The sequence below is a fragment of the Centruroides vittatus genome, unplaced genomic scaffold (genome assembly GCF_030686945.1).
Source record: "Centruroides vittatus isolate TY-2023 unplaced genomic scaffold, ASM3068694v2 contig_357, whole genome shotgun sequence".
NCBI classification, from domain to species: Eukaryota; Metazoa; Arthropoda; class Arachnida; order Scorpiones; family Buthidae; genus Centruroides; species Centruroides vittatus.
In genome coordinates this window covers 1,367,748-1,383,694 of record NW_027122180.1, presented here as the reverse complement: position 1 = coordinate 1,383,694, position 15,947 = coordinate 1,367,748, and the positions used below count along the sequence as shown (strand labels likewise).

Here is a 15,947-nt window from a genome sequence, read left to right as displayed (position 1 = left end):
AAAGCGGCAGGAACAGCAAACACAATCCAAGGGACTTAAAGTCGAGGGGAACCGCAACTTCGGGGATAGAACTAGTTCGTCGGGAAACAAGCCGCAGGGGGAATTGGATAGGCCAAGGGAAACTGACCGGCAGAAAAGAGGGTGTCCTGATAGGCGGGTAGACGATGAGGCCGAACGCAGGCGACCCAAGGTAGCAGATCGCGTGGTGGCAGAGGTGAGAGCGTCCAAACTCTCTGGGCCACCGGGCAGCGGGGAAGCAAGGGATCGGGTCGAAGGCAATGCGGGGAGAAGGAAGGCCCATGCATGTAGCCAATCGAGGACAGGAACCTGTAGGGTCAGGGTGGCAAAGGTCCCCATGCTAATAGTAGAAAGTAGGCGCAACTCACGGGTAGACGGGGACATCAGAGAGCCTAGTAAAGTCGCGGCAAGACGAGAGGAGGCGGTTCACAGTAGGCAACCCGAAGTTGGGAGGTCGCCGAAGGGAACTAAGATAGTAGGCGGCGGAAGTGGTCCCCCAGCTAGGGACGTTTCGGGAACGGAAGCGTCGGGTTTAAGGGAGTCATGGGTCCCTAAAGCGGTGACGGGAACGAAGGAGAAAAGCCAACTCCTTGGAGCCTTCGGTCACCAGGTTGATAAGGTAACGATCCCGGTAGAATTGGGGAAGAAAGGGCTTACAGGATCGCAGGAATCGGGGCAGGTGTCGCGTGCCGTAGCGTGCACGTTAAATCAGACCCCGGGCGTACCTGTAGCGGAAGAGGATCACCGAAAGGTGGCTGACTGGAACGAAGATACGCAGGGAAGGGGGGAAAAACCGGAACGTCTTTCGGAAACAGCGGACAGCGGAATTAGCGACAGTGAGGAAAACGGGTCGGGTCCACGGGACACCCAAGTCCAAGATAGGTCGCTCCCCCGACCGTTAGAAGCCGCCGGGGGCGGGGAAGACGCGCCGGTCCCCAAAGACAGCAAAGGTCAGGATAGTGGTAGCAGCAAACCCATTAAACAGGCTGAAAAACTCCCAGAAAGGAGGGAAAGGATGTTGGGGCTAGCCTACAAGGCTCCGCAGGTAGAACAATTAGTCGGTCAGAAGGTGACGAGTCGCATTCACTGTGGTTCATACCGTCAGGAAACGGCGGCGGGTATTCGAAGGTACGGCCAGAGTTGGCACGAGTACCTAAACAGTGCGTCGGTTCGCATTACGACGCCCGCGGGAGCTGAGGAACTGAGTTCCGGTGGTACGATTTTGGTCAGGAAAGTGTACCGGGTCAACAAAATCGACGCGCTGGAAAGGGAAGAATGCGAGGGTGGCTGCCGGAGAAGGGTAGAGAACGGCCGAAAGCAGTCGGGCCGAGGTGACCGAGTAGAAGTCTGCCGAATACAGACTAGTACGGCCAGAATAGGATTTGGCTCGGGCATAAGCAGCAGAAAAGTAGTGATGGCTCTGTTTACGCGTCAGGTGTACGATCGCGGCCGGGAACACAAACAAATCGGGGATTTTCCCCTACGTTCCCCGCTCTTAGCGTGGGACGCCCGGGCTAGTAGTTTTAAAGGATATTTGTCATGGATCGGACTAGGGAAATTGCATCAAGATACGCATGAGATCATAGTAAAAATGCGCGTGGACATCGAACTGACCGTGTCGTATCAGGTTCCGCAAGCATCTCTGTGCGTAGGTGCGAGTGAGTTTTCCCGGTTGTACCGGAGGTAAAGGGTCAGTCCACACGAAAGGACATTTGTAAAATTGCTGTGTGTTGGATCAAACAGGCTTGAGCTAAGCGCAGTTTGATCCTTGGCCGCGGAGGTGTAGGGTATGGAATCACCAAGGCGCGCGATTCCCTCCCTGTTTTACTATAACGAACTTTCTTGACGGAAAAACCGTTAGAATCGACCGTTAGAAAGAGCCGTTAGAAGAACCGTTGAGTTTTAAATTGACGATCGACGGACGATTGGCCGGCGGAAAATGACCGTTGGCCGGACGTTGTGAAACATTCGAATTTGATTGGAGTAGGGTTCGAACGCCGTCGACTATTTAAGATCGGATCAGATCGGATGAGGATCGTTGTTACCGAAGTTCTAACTGTCTCTCTCGTTGGACGCTACAGAAATCTGGGGAAAGTAAACTCCAGTGGTTTAGTGTGAACTTGTTCCTGACTCGGAGGTGTTGTTAATTATAAGTCTGTTTGCGGAGGTTGTAAGGAGTTTCTTTCGACGAACTTGTACGGATAGAGTCGGTTGTCGTGTGGATTAGTGTGTGTGCATAATTAATTGTAACTCTAATTTGTATCATTTTGTACATTTTTATTGTAAATATAAACTTTGTGTTTCATCAAACCGACTGAGTGGTTATTTTGAACATTACTAATGAGCAATGACTTAATCTTGCAGTCACCACTCGCATTGGCACACAATGTAGGGGTTAAACAGCTTGCCCAATGCCTCATGGGGTCTGCTGCAGCAAATCAGCATAAATAGCTTGTGCCTTCTCGCAGATTATAGACTCCGTCATGGTATCTCCTGCAAGCTGCTCTGCCATCAATCACACCATCAGCAGCTTCTACATATTTTCATGGATAGATGTCTACTGTTTAGAAATTATCTTAATGCCCTTGGCTGGCATTATAGTCTTTGCAGATTGTAAAAGTGCTACACTCGTACTGCATCACCAAGTTGACTATACCCTCACCTTGGTCATGTTTTGCAATAATTTCTTTCTTTAATTCAATGCACATCATCTGCTTCTTCTTCTCAGTACCATCTTTTGTTGACCTGTATTTGCAAAGTAAAAAGCTCAAAACTTTCTAGTGAATAGCTGTAGAAACTAATACCTAAGCAAAGTTAAAAAAACAAAGAAAACAAATTTGGAGCTAAAGCCAAGAATTTTTTAAATATGTGGCTCTGAAAAAATGGAAGCTCTGACTAACTCCAGCTTGAATGCTCTGATTGCAGTTCATCTTCAAAGGGTTCAACTTAATAACTAGGTAGGTATGCTAGTGCAGCCCAACCTATTTGCATTATCCATTTCTATGAAATGTCATTTTCTACTATTTCAATGATGTTCTGCAACTTTCTCATTTACTTTTTTTCTGTATCTTTCATAGTTTCCAAGATAGAAATAATAACTTCTAAATTTTACCATTAGGGGTGCTGTTGGTCTCATCTGATATATCACATGGTCACTTTTCTATACCTCAGTATCATAACTTTTTTAATGAAGATATCTAGAGCTATTTAGGTGCCTTAGGACATCATCATGACAGTACCTATATAATTTCTTTTATATTAATTGAAATGCAAAGAATGCAAATTAAAAATTATATTTAATTTCTTATTTACCTAGAGTGTATGGTAGATTGTTTAAAAAATGATGATGTTTTTCAGATTATTGTAAACTGAAATGCAGTAAAATTTTAAGTTCTGAAAGAAATCTGAAAATTATCATCTTTTCTAAATTTGTTTTAATTTGTTGATAAATTAAAACAATTTGTCTTAAAGATAAATATTTTTAGGTTACTTATTTTTCAATCTTATTAAGATCATCAAATAAGTAATCAAAAAATTTGTCAATGAAGTTATGACAAAAACAGCACAAGTGTTAAAACTTCATTTTCAGGTTTTTCAGTAAATGACAATAACTTTTCCTATCAACAGCATAACTAACAAAACTTGTTAGCTAATTTTCTTCACTTAATTTTTGCTTAAATACAAATGACATAATTGCACATATGCTACTTTAAGTGAAGAACAAAAATTATTTGCATATCTTATCTTCATATCTTATTTTATCCCGGGAGGAGTCGCATGTCCCATTCTGACCCGCACACCTTATATTATGATTTGCTGAATCGTTAATAATTTTGTTTTACTGATGTGACTCACAGTAGCTTCCTACATTCTAAGTTGTTATCGGAACATATGGCCATTACTCAGTTTTGCAGAATGCATTAAAAGATAATGGCTCTTTGGGGTCATGATGACCCACAGCGGCCCTTGACGTCTGCGTAAATTTGTATCATTAATGTAATGTAAATGTAATAAATATAATTTTTTTAAATCATGAAGTGACATACCTTTTCTATGATAAAAATAACTTTTATCATCATTAATTGTTTCATGTTTTTTCAAACAGTTAGAATTTTTCAGATACTTATAAAAAAATTTCCTTGAAAATTTAACATGTAAATTCAAATGTTAATAAATAATTAACTAAGGATTTCAAAGTTAACATATGTGTTTATTTAATTACTAAACAGAATAAGAAATAATATATAAGAAAAAATTGAAAAAAGTTAAACTGTTAAGATATAAATTAATCCGTAATTTCGTTTTGTCCGATGGCTTTTTTTTATGTTTAATAATTTGAAGACAGTTCGCTCAAACAGAGATCACCATTTTTAATTCCGTGTTTAAGACAATACAATTCTGGCGACCGACCTTTCCTTAGAGGCTACTAGCCGCCAAAAACGCTAAAAAAAGTCTTTTTAAAACACAAATTTTCCATTAAAAATATAAAAAGACTTTTTTAGCGTTTTTGGCGGCTAGTAGCCTCTAAGGAAAGGTTGGTCGCCGGAATTGTATTGTCTTAAACATGGAATTAAAAATGGTGATCTCTGAGAGAACTGTCTTCAAATTATTAAATATAAATTAATATTTAAAATACAAGTCGAGGTGACACACAGTGACCCCTATGAATTGTCAAATGATACGACCCCTACTGGGTTATTGGGATTTATTTTTCTGTAATGAACAATGAGATAAAAATTTTATAATTATTTTCTATTTCATTACTGATCTAAAATTAATAAAAAAAACTTTTGTAAATGCATTTCTGTTCAATAAATAGTACAAATTTTAAATAAAAATTTACTTATTTATGCCATTTACACTTCATAATTAATATTTTATCACTATTAATGCATAATTGATTACTATATGAAAGTATCAGAGATATTCAAATGTGACTTCTTTATATTGAAATAGTCACAGTATTAAAATTACTTATAGTTAATCATTAATTAAAACATAAATTCAGATTTTTGTTGCCAATTATTTTATAAATACTTACAGAAGCATTAAAATTCAGGAAAAAATTTGTCTGATCAATTAAAAAAAATTCTAATGCTGATCTTCGTAAATTATATCTTCTTAAATGTATTTCTCTCAAATGTGCCAAGGAACATTTAAAATCATGTCTCTCTGTTTGATCTACTAAATAAAATAACAATTAACAGCATTTAAAAGTTTCATTTTAAATTTATTCATTTACATAAATTATTAAATTTAATATAATAATACAATAGTTTTGAAAAAAATGAAATACAGTAGAGACTCGTAAATCGGCATCCTGGTAATCAGAATCGCCGGTAATTGGCACGATTTTCAGTCGGACTGTGTCGTGCTGAATCGAACGTTTCTGATACTAAATTTACTTCTAAAGTATAATTTTCATGTTTTTATATTCTTCAATATATTTATTTTGTTTGTACAAAATGCAGAAATAATTTTTAACGATACAATAGCCTCGATTATTATTATAAAAATTTTCGTTAGGCTTAAAATCGACGAAAATTCAACAGGAAGCGACACGTAACGGAGAAAAATTCAACAGGAAGCGACACGCAACGGAGAAAAATTTGAACATTGGACAGGTTAATATATTTTTTCGTACATAAACCGTAATCGGAACAAATCCCTAATCTGAACAACCCCAGTCCCCAATTGATTCCGATTTTCAGTTCACTACTGTATAAACAATTTTCTATTTTATTCATTATTATAGAGATTATTAATACAATCTATGTAATAAATTCAAAGTAGTTTTTTATTATCATAAAAAATTATGAATTAAATATTAAGAAGTCCACTACATTAAAACAATATAGTTTATTAAAGTGTAATTTTCATAAAAAATTTGTTAAATATACTATATTAATTAAAACCTAATTGAATTATAAACATCTATTAATATGTTAAATTCATTTTCATTAAAGTCAAAAATAATTATCTACAATTTTTATATTACAATAATAAACATGGAAATGTTTTATTTATGAATTAAGTATTTGTTTTATTTCCCAATGACTGCTACAATACTGTACTTCACTTTACTGTATTTTCAAAATGATTATAGATTATTATGGACACAAAAATAAAACTATTTGAAAGTAATTAAAATAATGTTATTTAAAGACAACAATGCATGAACCAAATTTGTTACATTGCATATGTCTAGGAAACATTTGAATTCTCATGTGTACTGCATCCATGATTCAGCAATACTGATTAAACTTTGTGAGATTTGCTCTATGAACTCAAAAGAAACTGTTGCTCAAAGATTGATATAGAAAGTACATAAACCAAGCACATCAAAAAAATAAAATTGGAAGATGATTTTTAATTGACAGATTTTAAGTAAACTAATATAGAGTTTTTAAAATTCCTTTGTTATAGTAAAAAGAATGTCATTGTAAATAATAAAATTTATGAAAAATTCAATATTTTAATATTAATTAAATCAAAAAGCTATTCTTCTAAGAGTTGATACATTCATCACTTTTACATGATTGTATTAATTCAACCAACCTTCTTCTTTTACTGGTGATAAATCAAAGAAATAAATATTTGTAGTAGTCACTTCAAATTTTCCTTTAATTGCAGACATTAAAGTTACAAGTTCACAATCTTCTGATATTATTGATTTCTCTTTTCCAGCAGTATCTGGGCCTTCAATCCTACAAGAAACAGAATTTAACTTTAATTAGATTTAAATTTATTAAAATCTAAAATATGATTAATAGTAGTAAATTAATTATAATTTCTAGTATAAAATTTAACTATGCATTACTAAATCTATAAATAATTGATAATAAGTACAGTAAAACCTGTTTAAATGAAATCACACAATAATGAATATTTTTTCCCACTTTGGAAGGTTTGTTTTAAATAAGTTTTAGTATTATTTTATTTTATTTTTTTAAATCTAAAAATTACACCAGATATCAAATCTCTATTATATATGTTAACGCTAAAGCTTGAAAACCATTAATGTGTACATTACCTAACTAATCTCCAGATTAACTAGGGTGATCTATTAACGTTTCAAAAATTATTCCATTTCTCAAATTACCTAGGTAATGTGCAGATGATCTAGGTAATCTGCACATTACCTACTAGGCACTCGGCAAAGTGAAAATAAGATCTTTGCTGGTACAACAGTAATGTTTCTGTACGCTTAAATTAACATAATGTTATTTATTTAATTTTTGATATCTAAAAAATCAAGTTAATACAATCAAACAATCAACAAATTAGTTGATAGAATCAATCATCAATCAATTAAAAAACTGTAATACAAAAAATCAAACGGTTTAAAATATTATTACAATTAGGAAAATGAATTTGCAAAACATGATAAAATTGTGCTTACTTATTAGTGCAATCTAAAGATTGGTGACACTTTGAATTTCATAGCAATTGGTTTTTGCAACAAGCACACCTATTTGTGGTACATTTAGATTTTCAGTCACATTTTCTGAAGCCTTGTCCAGTACCAAGGGATTGTTTTATTGCTGTTTGACGTAAAGGCATTTCTACAGCAGGGACATCTTCTTTCGTTAAAAACCTCTCTTTGCAAACACTTAATTCAGATTTCGCATACAATTGTCTTAAAATACCCATTTTAGTATAAAGTTTATAAAAGCCATCCTCTGTTTTACTAAGAACCACAGCTAAAATTGAGCATGAATCAGGTTTTGCTCTGTCTTCATCGGGGAGTAGTAGGGAAAGGAAATGAGAGAAACAAACTTTTGAACTTTAACAATACGGAAGCCATTAATGTGCAGATTACCTAGGTAAAATGCAGAAAACTCTTGATTCCGCACATTAACAGATCACTCTAGTTAATCTGGAGATTAGCTAGGTAATGTATACATTACCTAGCTAATCTCCAGAGTTAAGGCTTTCGAGCCTTAACAGTAACATATACATGAACATTTTTATTACTAGGTTTAATCAAACTAAAGTGATAAGTGATTCCAATTAAAGATGGGAGTATTCAAATGCACAAATTTAGAACTATTTAACTGCAAAAAAATTTTGTACTGAAGAACTTGTACTGAGTATTTGAATACTTGGAGGATACAATATTATATATATATATACCCTATTAGCTCATAGGATGGCAAACAAGCCAATCTGAGTTCGAAAAACTAGTGTCTTGCTCCATCAAAAATTTTATTCACATTATGGTAATACAGAGACCAAGTTAATTTGTGACCTAACTTCTTGAGTTATTTTAATACTCTAATTTTACTTCAATCTCTATAATTATCAACATGTTAAAAACATGTTATCAACTTATTTTTGAATACTCAGTACTAGCTATTTATTAACTACTCTGTATCAGGCAAATTGGTATTATAAAATTGAAAAGGGAGATTTTCTTCAATTTTAAAAGATTTGAAATCTGTGTATCAGATTTACCAAAACAATTTCAAAAGCTTTTAGAGTCAGGTTCTGTGAATGTCCTTGTTACAAGGCTCACTGAATTGAAAACTTTCTTCTAGAGAAATAAAATATTTAATCAAAGATATTCACTTACTGAAGGTTGAAAGGTTGAGAAGTAAAGCATTAGAAGTTTTGTTCAAATGTACCAGGAAAGAAGGAACATACACTTAAAAGAAATTATAAATAATTTGTGAAAGATCTAAAAAACTTAGTGCTAATGAATGCTGATAAGTCCAAAGAAATGATATTTATAAAGAAATAATGATTGTTATATTAAAAAAATTTAGATTTTTAATAAAATAGTAAACTCAACAGATTGGTCATCTTATCAATCATGAAATGAAAACAAATTGATTTGTCAGTTGAAATCAGAATGTTACAATATAGGCAAAGGAAATATGTTAGAGAATTTTATAATTTTATATATAAAATTAGAATATATAAAGTAATGAAAACTTAATACAGTTTTATATATGTTAAACAATTTTCAATGTTTTATATCTTCATTAAAAAATTTCTCAAGATAAATCAGTTTTTAATTATTATAGAAATTGTCATTCAAAAACAACAACACTTAACAGTCATTTTAACACAATAAATACAGTGCATTCACAAAATTTAAAGCAGGTAATGCAGAAAAGTAGTAAGTTATTTATCAGTTTCTCTATATCCTTAACAAAATCCATAATAATGAATAAGAATTATAATAAATGTAAATTTATCTATTTTCTGTTTTCAATGTCTATAAAACAAAAGTTTATATATTTTTTATAACACTACTTTATAACAGTATTACAAAACAATATTTATAAAATCATATGCATAATTAGCAGGCTAGCCTCTGAATTTAAAGTTAAAAAAAATGAATAGTAAATTATGAACACATAATCAGAAGCAATGATTTGCTAAATTTACATACAATTTTTCAAAAATAATTTAAAAAGTTTAGTATTTTCTTTGTAGATATTAGAAAAAATGTTCCAGTTTCTTGCAAACATATAAATGTGAGGGAGAGCCAAAAAGTTTGCACTACTAAATATAAAAAATTTAAAGATGATATATATTTATTTCTTTGCTTTTCTTTTTTTGATGCAGATTCTCCACATTTTGTCCACAATTCTGTGTTGTTTGAATGCTTTTTGCTATAATGAATCCAAGTTTCATCAGTAGTCACAAAGTGATAAAAAAAAAAAAAAAAAAAAAAAAAAGCTGAAGTTTTACAAAACAGCAACAAACTGTTCTGAAAGCAAATTGTTTTTGTTTGTTTGTGAAGAAGTATGGCAGCCATCTTGACATATCCAGTTCTTTATATAAATTATGACGTACTTGTTCCTTTCAGATGCCAAAAGCTTACTATTTCTGAAGCCTTCAATTGCCATCTTCTAAAACCATGTTGTGTACTTTATCAAATATTTCTAGTGTTGTAGCTGTTTTTGGTCATCTAGATCAAAGATCTTCTCCAAGCTTGCTCTTTTCTGTTTACATTCATTTCCCTATTTTCATATTGTAGTATAGGAAGGGCAATGTAGCCTGCATATCCTTATAAATTTCCATAGAGAACATTTTCATGCGTATTTGATCACTGCACAATGTTCAATGTTCTCCATTTTATTTTTTCCACAATAGCTGCTAACAGTTATTAAAACTGTCATCAAATACAAATGATCCAATAAATTAAAAAATAATTTTGTCAGTTAAGTGACAAAATGTAAACAGTTAAATTAATAAACATTATTTTTTTAATTTACCTGAGACTGCACAAACCTTTCAACCCATCCCTGTGTAATCAAACACATGAAAAAAAAACAAAACATGAACTTACTGGCTAGTAGATATTACTTGCAAATCTTCATCAGCTAATGAATCTTCTTGCTGTTCTGAAACTACTGCTTCTCTTACTATTGGTGGCAAACTTCCCATATTAAATTTTTTAGCAGCTCCTAAAAGAAAAAGTATTTATACTACTATATTTATAAAAAAAAAAAAAGTATATTCTCAGATTAATATTTTTTAATTTGGATATATGTTTAAGTTATTCATCTTCATATTATCATTATCATCATTATTTATATTCAATTAAAAAATTCTTTTATATCATATTACAGTAAAATACTTTTTAATGTTTTCAAATATATTGTTTTTTATAGCATATAAGATGCAACTTTTGTAAAAAAGAAAAAAAAAGTTGCCCTGCATCTTTATTTGAAGTTGTGAATAGACTTATAAATTCTCCAAATTGCTTATACTGGTATTTGTGGATACTGGGCATTTTAACTTAATTTTTTTTTAATCCTGTAGATAAGCAGTATTTTTCATGTCAATTTAAATTTACCACATTACCAATTTAATATATAACATATTTTAATAGTAAATTTTAATTGTAAATGACTTCTTTTAAATTTCCCCTTTTCCCTGATAAATAAAAGTGTATATTCTAATTTTACTTTTTATTTTATACCAGAATACAGTAAAAATAATTTTTGAACCAACAAATGTCTTAAATGTACTAAGTAATTTTTCGTAAATGTTCTGTGCTAGAACAGGAATGTGTGTTATATACCTGTATGTCTTATATGCCATAAAATACAGTAGTTAAATAGATTTGACAATTTTATAAAATGAAATAATTTAACATGTTATAAAACGATTATATATAAAGTTAAAAATTACCTTAAAATTTTTGTTTATTTATTTTATAAATTAAACCCTAGTTAAAAAGTTCCTGGAATTATGGTTTAGCACTGTAATGGTAGGACATATGGAAATAATTATTTAACCATCTTCAAAGTAGGACTTTTTAGTGCACACAAACTTGGCCCATTGATCCTGCCATTGTTGGAAGCAAAATTAGAAGGCTTTTTTTTTTTTTTTTGGAATACTCAGGAGTTTGTCTATCACATTTGATTTAATGACCACGATGATTGTGAAATGCATTCCCTTGAGACCTAATTTCAGCATATGAAATAACTTCCTGAATCTTGCTCTGAATGAATTTTGGCTAAGTGGTTGTCAATGACAAAGTCTTTTGTCAGTAAGAATTGCTGCACACATGATGAGTTACTGTGTGTGTTATTGTGATGCAGAAACCACTCCTCCCTGCTACTTGTCACTGTTTTTTTCTGAACTGCACCTTGCAACCTATGCAAAACTTGCATTTAGAAATGACCAGAAACACTTTTCAGGCAGCATAAACTCAGGCATCACACCATCCATGTCAAAGAATGCAATGAGTAGTACTTTTTCCTTGGATTTCACAAAATGTGACATCTTTAATCAGAGAGACAATACTGTGTGCCACTCTGATGATTGCATTTCCATCTGGACCAGCTGAAGCTGTGAGAAGACACTGTCATCTTTCCCCATAACAGTGTGCATAAAATCTTCTCTCTCCTTCAGCATCAGGAAGGCAATTCCAAGAACTTTTTGATTACCCATGTATTCATTCACCATCAACATTTTTTCTGAATCCAAACAAGATGCATATTTTACCTTTAGTTTTCTACCATTCTTTTTCTTTATGTTCAATCCACACTTTAATTGATATTTAGATACTTTTATTTGAATCTATCTTGAAAGCTGATTTCTAATTCTCCTCAATCTATATAATAACTTCATTTCAAAGAACTTGGATGATTAAGGCAAGTGATGTAATAATTGTTATTCTAATACATTATAAGTTCATTTCTCTTTTCATTGCTAAAAAATGAATTTTGACAACTAAACATAATTATTACTAATGAAAAGTGAAAAGAGTGACAAATGTGTCATTAGCAATGATAATTTTCAATAAATTTTTCTGTTTTGAAAATTGTTTCATATTTTAATATGCTGAACTTTCTCTCAGTAAAAAATATTTACCACTAATAGGAATGATTAATATTTGAAGATAAGAAAAATGTAAAGTCTCTCTCTCAGCATTACAAAGAATATACTTTATGATTATATTCTTATAATTATTATAATTAATTTTGGAAAATTCTTTTCAATAAATTAATGAATGAAGCAAGAATAAAATCAATTTGCTGTTATTCACAAATGATTGCTCATTCTGTTATTCTTATTTTGAAACCAACAGTAAAAATCAAATTTGCTGTGCAAAAGTAAATTATTTTTCAAATTCTGTTTTCATTTTGCTAGTGAAATATATCTGAAACAAGCTTAGAATTCTGTACAGTGAATAAGAACTAAGCAATCACTCTAAAATTCATGACATTAAAATTATTTTCTATTTGATTTTTCTCATTTTGTTTTAACATTTATTATTATTATTTTTATTTATTTTGTCAATATCGTTTTATAAAAAAAATAAAAATAAACTGATATGGTTAAAAAAACTTTTTCATTCATTAGGTATTTGTATTGTCATTAGTGAAGTTTAGATGGTTCCTCTCAGAGTTCTTTTTTTGTTTCACTTACTTTTTTAATTACACTTCATTGGTTAATTGGTAATTTCATTCAAAATAATGGCAGCAACTTAACTTAGCAACAAATCATCATAAAGCTTCCATTTCAAACATAAATCAAAACTTCTATAAATTAAGCATTTAAATACTGTCTTTTGCAGACCTGATTAATTGAATCTTTGATATGTGCTCAAAACTCAGAAGGAAAAAAACTTCTAATCTTCCAAGTTGGATGGTAGGACATATGGAATAGAGAAATTATTTTTGGAAATTTATTGAGAATATCTATAAACAACAGTTCTCAAATTGAAACTACTAAAGCATAAAATCCTTATTTCTGTTAAGGTTCTCATTTGAAGGTTGTGAACTAGTTGACAAAAACATATGGTTATAAAAAAATAAAATAATAATAATACAATTTGTTACATGATATTTCCATTATTATATTTAACACTTGGTACTGCATATTTTGTTATAATTAAGCACAACACAAAATCACATAAATTTATTAACAACTTGATAAAATAATAAGAAGAAAAAGCATAAAATTGATTTTGTTTAAGCAAAGTTCAGATTAAATTCACTATATTTTTCTTTTTTAAATAGATTTTTATAATAATATCCTACCTTGATTGTCCCGAAGTCTACTAGCATTATGATGGTCATCAAAGTTATAATTGAGAACTAATTTTAATCTCATACGATAAATATTTTCATGATGAGATAATTTCCAATAATGAATACGAGGGTCCCTATTAAAAAAAAATTAATATTTAAATATGGTTATTGGTTTATCTATATTATATATTTTGCATTAAATTTTTACTGGAATTAAACATTTTAAACAGATTTACGAAAAATAATAAAATTTTTACAGACGAAATTAATTCAAAATCTAATTAAGAAAAATGTTTTCATGAATTCCTCCATCAACATTGATTTATTTACTCTGATATCAAAAATAAAGTTAGAGAGACTATTTTTATTAATAAACTATAACTCCATAACTAAACAATTAAAATTATGAGATGTTGAATATATAAATAACTATTACACAGCTTTCAAATACTTCAGATAGTTCCATTCTGCACTTTAATTCTGCTTCATCCTGCAAAATTTAAAAAAAACCAATTCTGTATTTTCTTTAAAAACATTTTCAGCTTCTATCAAGCCATCATCAGTTTAATCTGTTGCCCTTAAAAATTTCTCAAAGTTCTGTGAAAAGTTTTAGAAGGTAACAAGTGAAACTAATGATGGCTCAATAGAAACTGAAAATGTTTTTAAAGAAAATAAAGAATTGGTTTCTTTAAATTAAGTAGGACGAAGTGATTAAAGTGCTTTCAAAAACTTTTGGATTATCTCAGGATTCTGATTCACAATAGAAAGAATGATACACATCAAAGGGACATACGAATCAGCAGGAACAATACCATCATTGTGCAAACACTGCTGAACGAACTTTAAGGCCGTGACTCCACTAGCCGTAAAAGGGCCGTAAAACCCCTCACTGTAAAAGCTTTTAATCACGTGACCATGATATTTTACGCCTAAAAGCGAGTTGAGCAGTGTTCAACTCGCTTTTACGTTAGTTTTACGACCTGCTCAGGCGTAAAATATCATGGTCACGTGATTAAAAGCTTTTACGGTGAGGGGTTTTACGGCCCTTTTACGGCTAGTGGAGTCGCGGCCTAATGCTATATGAAAAAAAATATAAGTGCTCAAGCCTTTTTAATCTGAAGCCAACCACATTACTGCTAAGTCTACATGGATTTACAAGAAAGGCTTAAAAATTAATGCAAACAATTATATAGATTTAGAAAACTTAGCAAGATCTTAAAGGTGGCCTAATACATTCTTTAGCTAACCACCATTAAAATATCATCTCCTCATTTTATTATAATTTATCTGATTACTGTTAATAATCTCACCTTATCCTTTTATTTATTTATCTGTTCTATTTTATTATTTTTGATTTTATTTATTTATTTATTTTTCAAAATATCTGAATGTTCTATTTGGGTTCCATAGCAACATGCTTTTGTTTGTTTTCTCTGAAGCTGAGTAAAATAACTCAAAAGTACTTGAAAGCTTCTGTAACACTCTATTAAAGCATATCTGATTATATAAATGAAATATAAAAATAGTCAAACATAAATAATTACAACCATTGTGACTAGTGATAAAAAATTAAGCAAATGTATGACATGCAGATGAAAAGTATCTTTTGTCAACAAATTGTAACATGTCTACTACTTTTGGTTGATCATTTCCATTACTAGTTTTCTTTGATTTAATAAGCCAAATTCAATCACACAAGAATACATTAATTGCATATGTAGACTTGTGAACTCGAAATGTATTTGGAAATGCATTTCAGGTATGAGTTCTATTAACAGAACCCGAAATGCATTTCCAAATATAATAATAAAGTCTACATATTGAATTAATGTACTCCTGTGTGATTGAAGTTACTAAAATCCTGAAATTTAGGTTAACAAAACAAAATGTCTTTTATTATTTGCACTTTATTATGTTTGCTGATTTATGATCAGGAATAATTTTTTTTATACACCATATGTTTGTATATTAAGCTGACTTGGCAAGTTTCAATTTTACTTTGTTCAATCAAGACAAAAGCTCATCTATATTTTGCCATGTGACATTTCCCCCAAAAAATTATCTCACAAAAACGATCTATAATTTCCAAGATTAACGTTTTTTGGCGAAATGAATAATAATAATATTTACATCTAATATTACAATTATATTATGATGTTATGTCTAGCCTAATCTAAATTATATATCTTGATATAAAAAAATAACAATGGTTTTTTATATTTTTGTGATTATTTGTCATTTTGTAAAAGTTATTAATGGCAAAGTGAAGTTTTAAACTTTGAAGAAAAATTTTTAATGACTTAATTATCTCCCTTAATAATAAATTGCAATCAATTTCTAAATCACTTCAAAATGTTATAGAGGTTTCAAAATGTTATATTTTCTAGATTATTCTGATTTTTTGGGACTATCTTAATAAATATATAT

The 15,947-nt window shown here is 30.9% G+C and overlaps 1 protein-coding gene across 3 annotated transcripts in view; it reads right to left on the bottom strand.

Annotated features, from left to right (window-relative positions):
- LOC136974820 (neurobeachin-like protein 1) overlaps positions 1 to 15,947 on the bottom strand; it is a 179,853-nt gene that overhangs the window by 49,448 nt on the left and 114,458 nt on the right. For 2 of the 3 annotated variants that reach the window (XM_067269768.1, XM_067269770.1), the window contains exons 40-43: positions 13,530 to 13,654; positions 10,322 to 10,439; positions 6,577 to 6,725; positions 5,060 to 5,202 (exon numbers count right to left, since the gene is read on the bottom strand). In XM_067269768.1, the coding sequence (XP_067125869.1) occupies positions 5,060 to 5,202; positions 6,577 to 6,725; positions 10,322 to 10,439; positions 13,530 to 13,654 (535 nt within the window). The remainder of the gene's footprint in view (positions 1 to 5,059; positions 5,203 to 6,576; positions 6,726 to 10,321; positions 10,440 to 13,529; positions 13,655 to 15,947) is intronic. The other variant, XM_067269769.1, reaches the window with a different exon arrangement.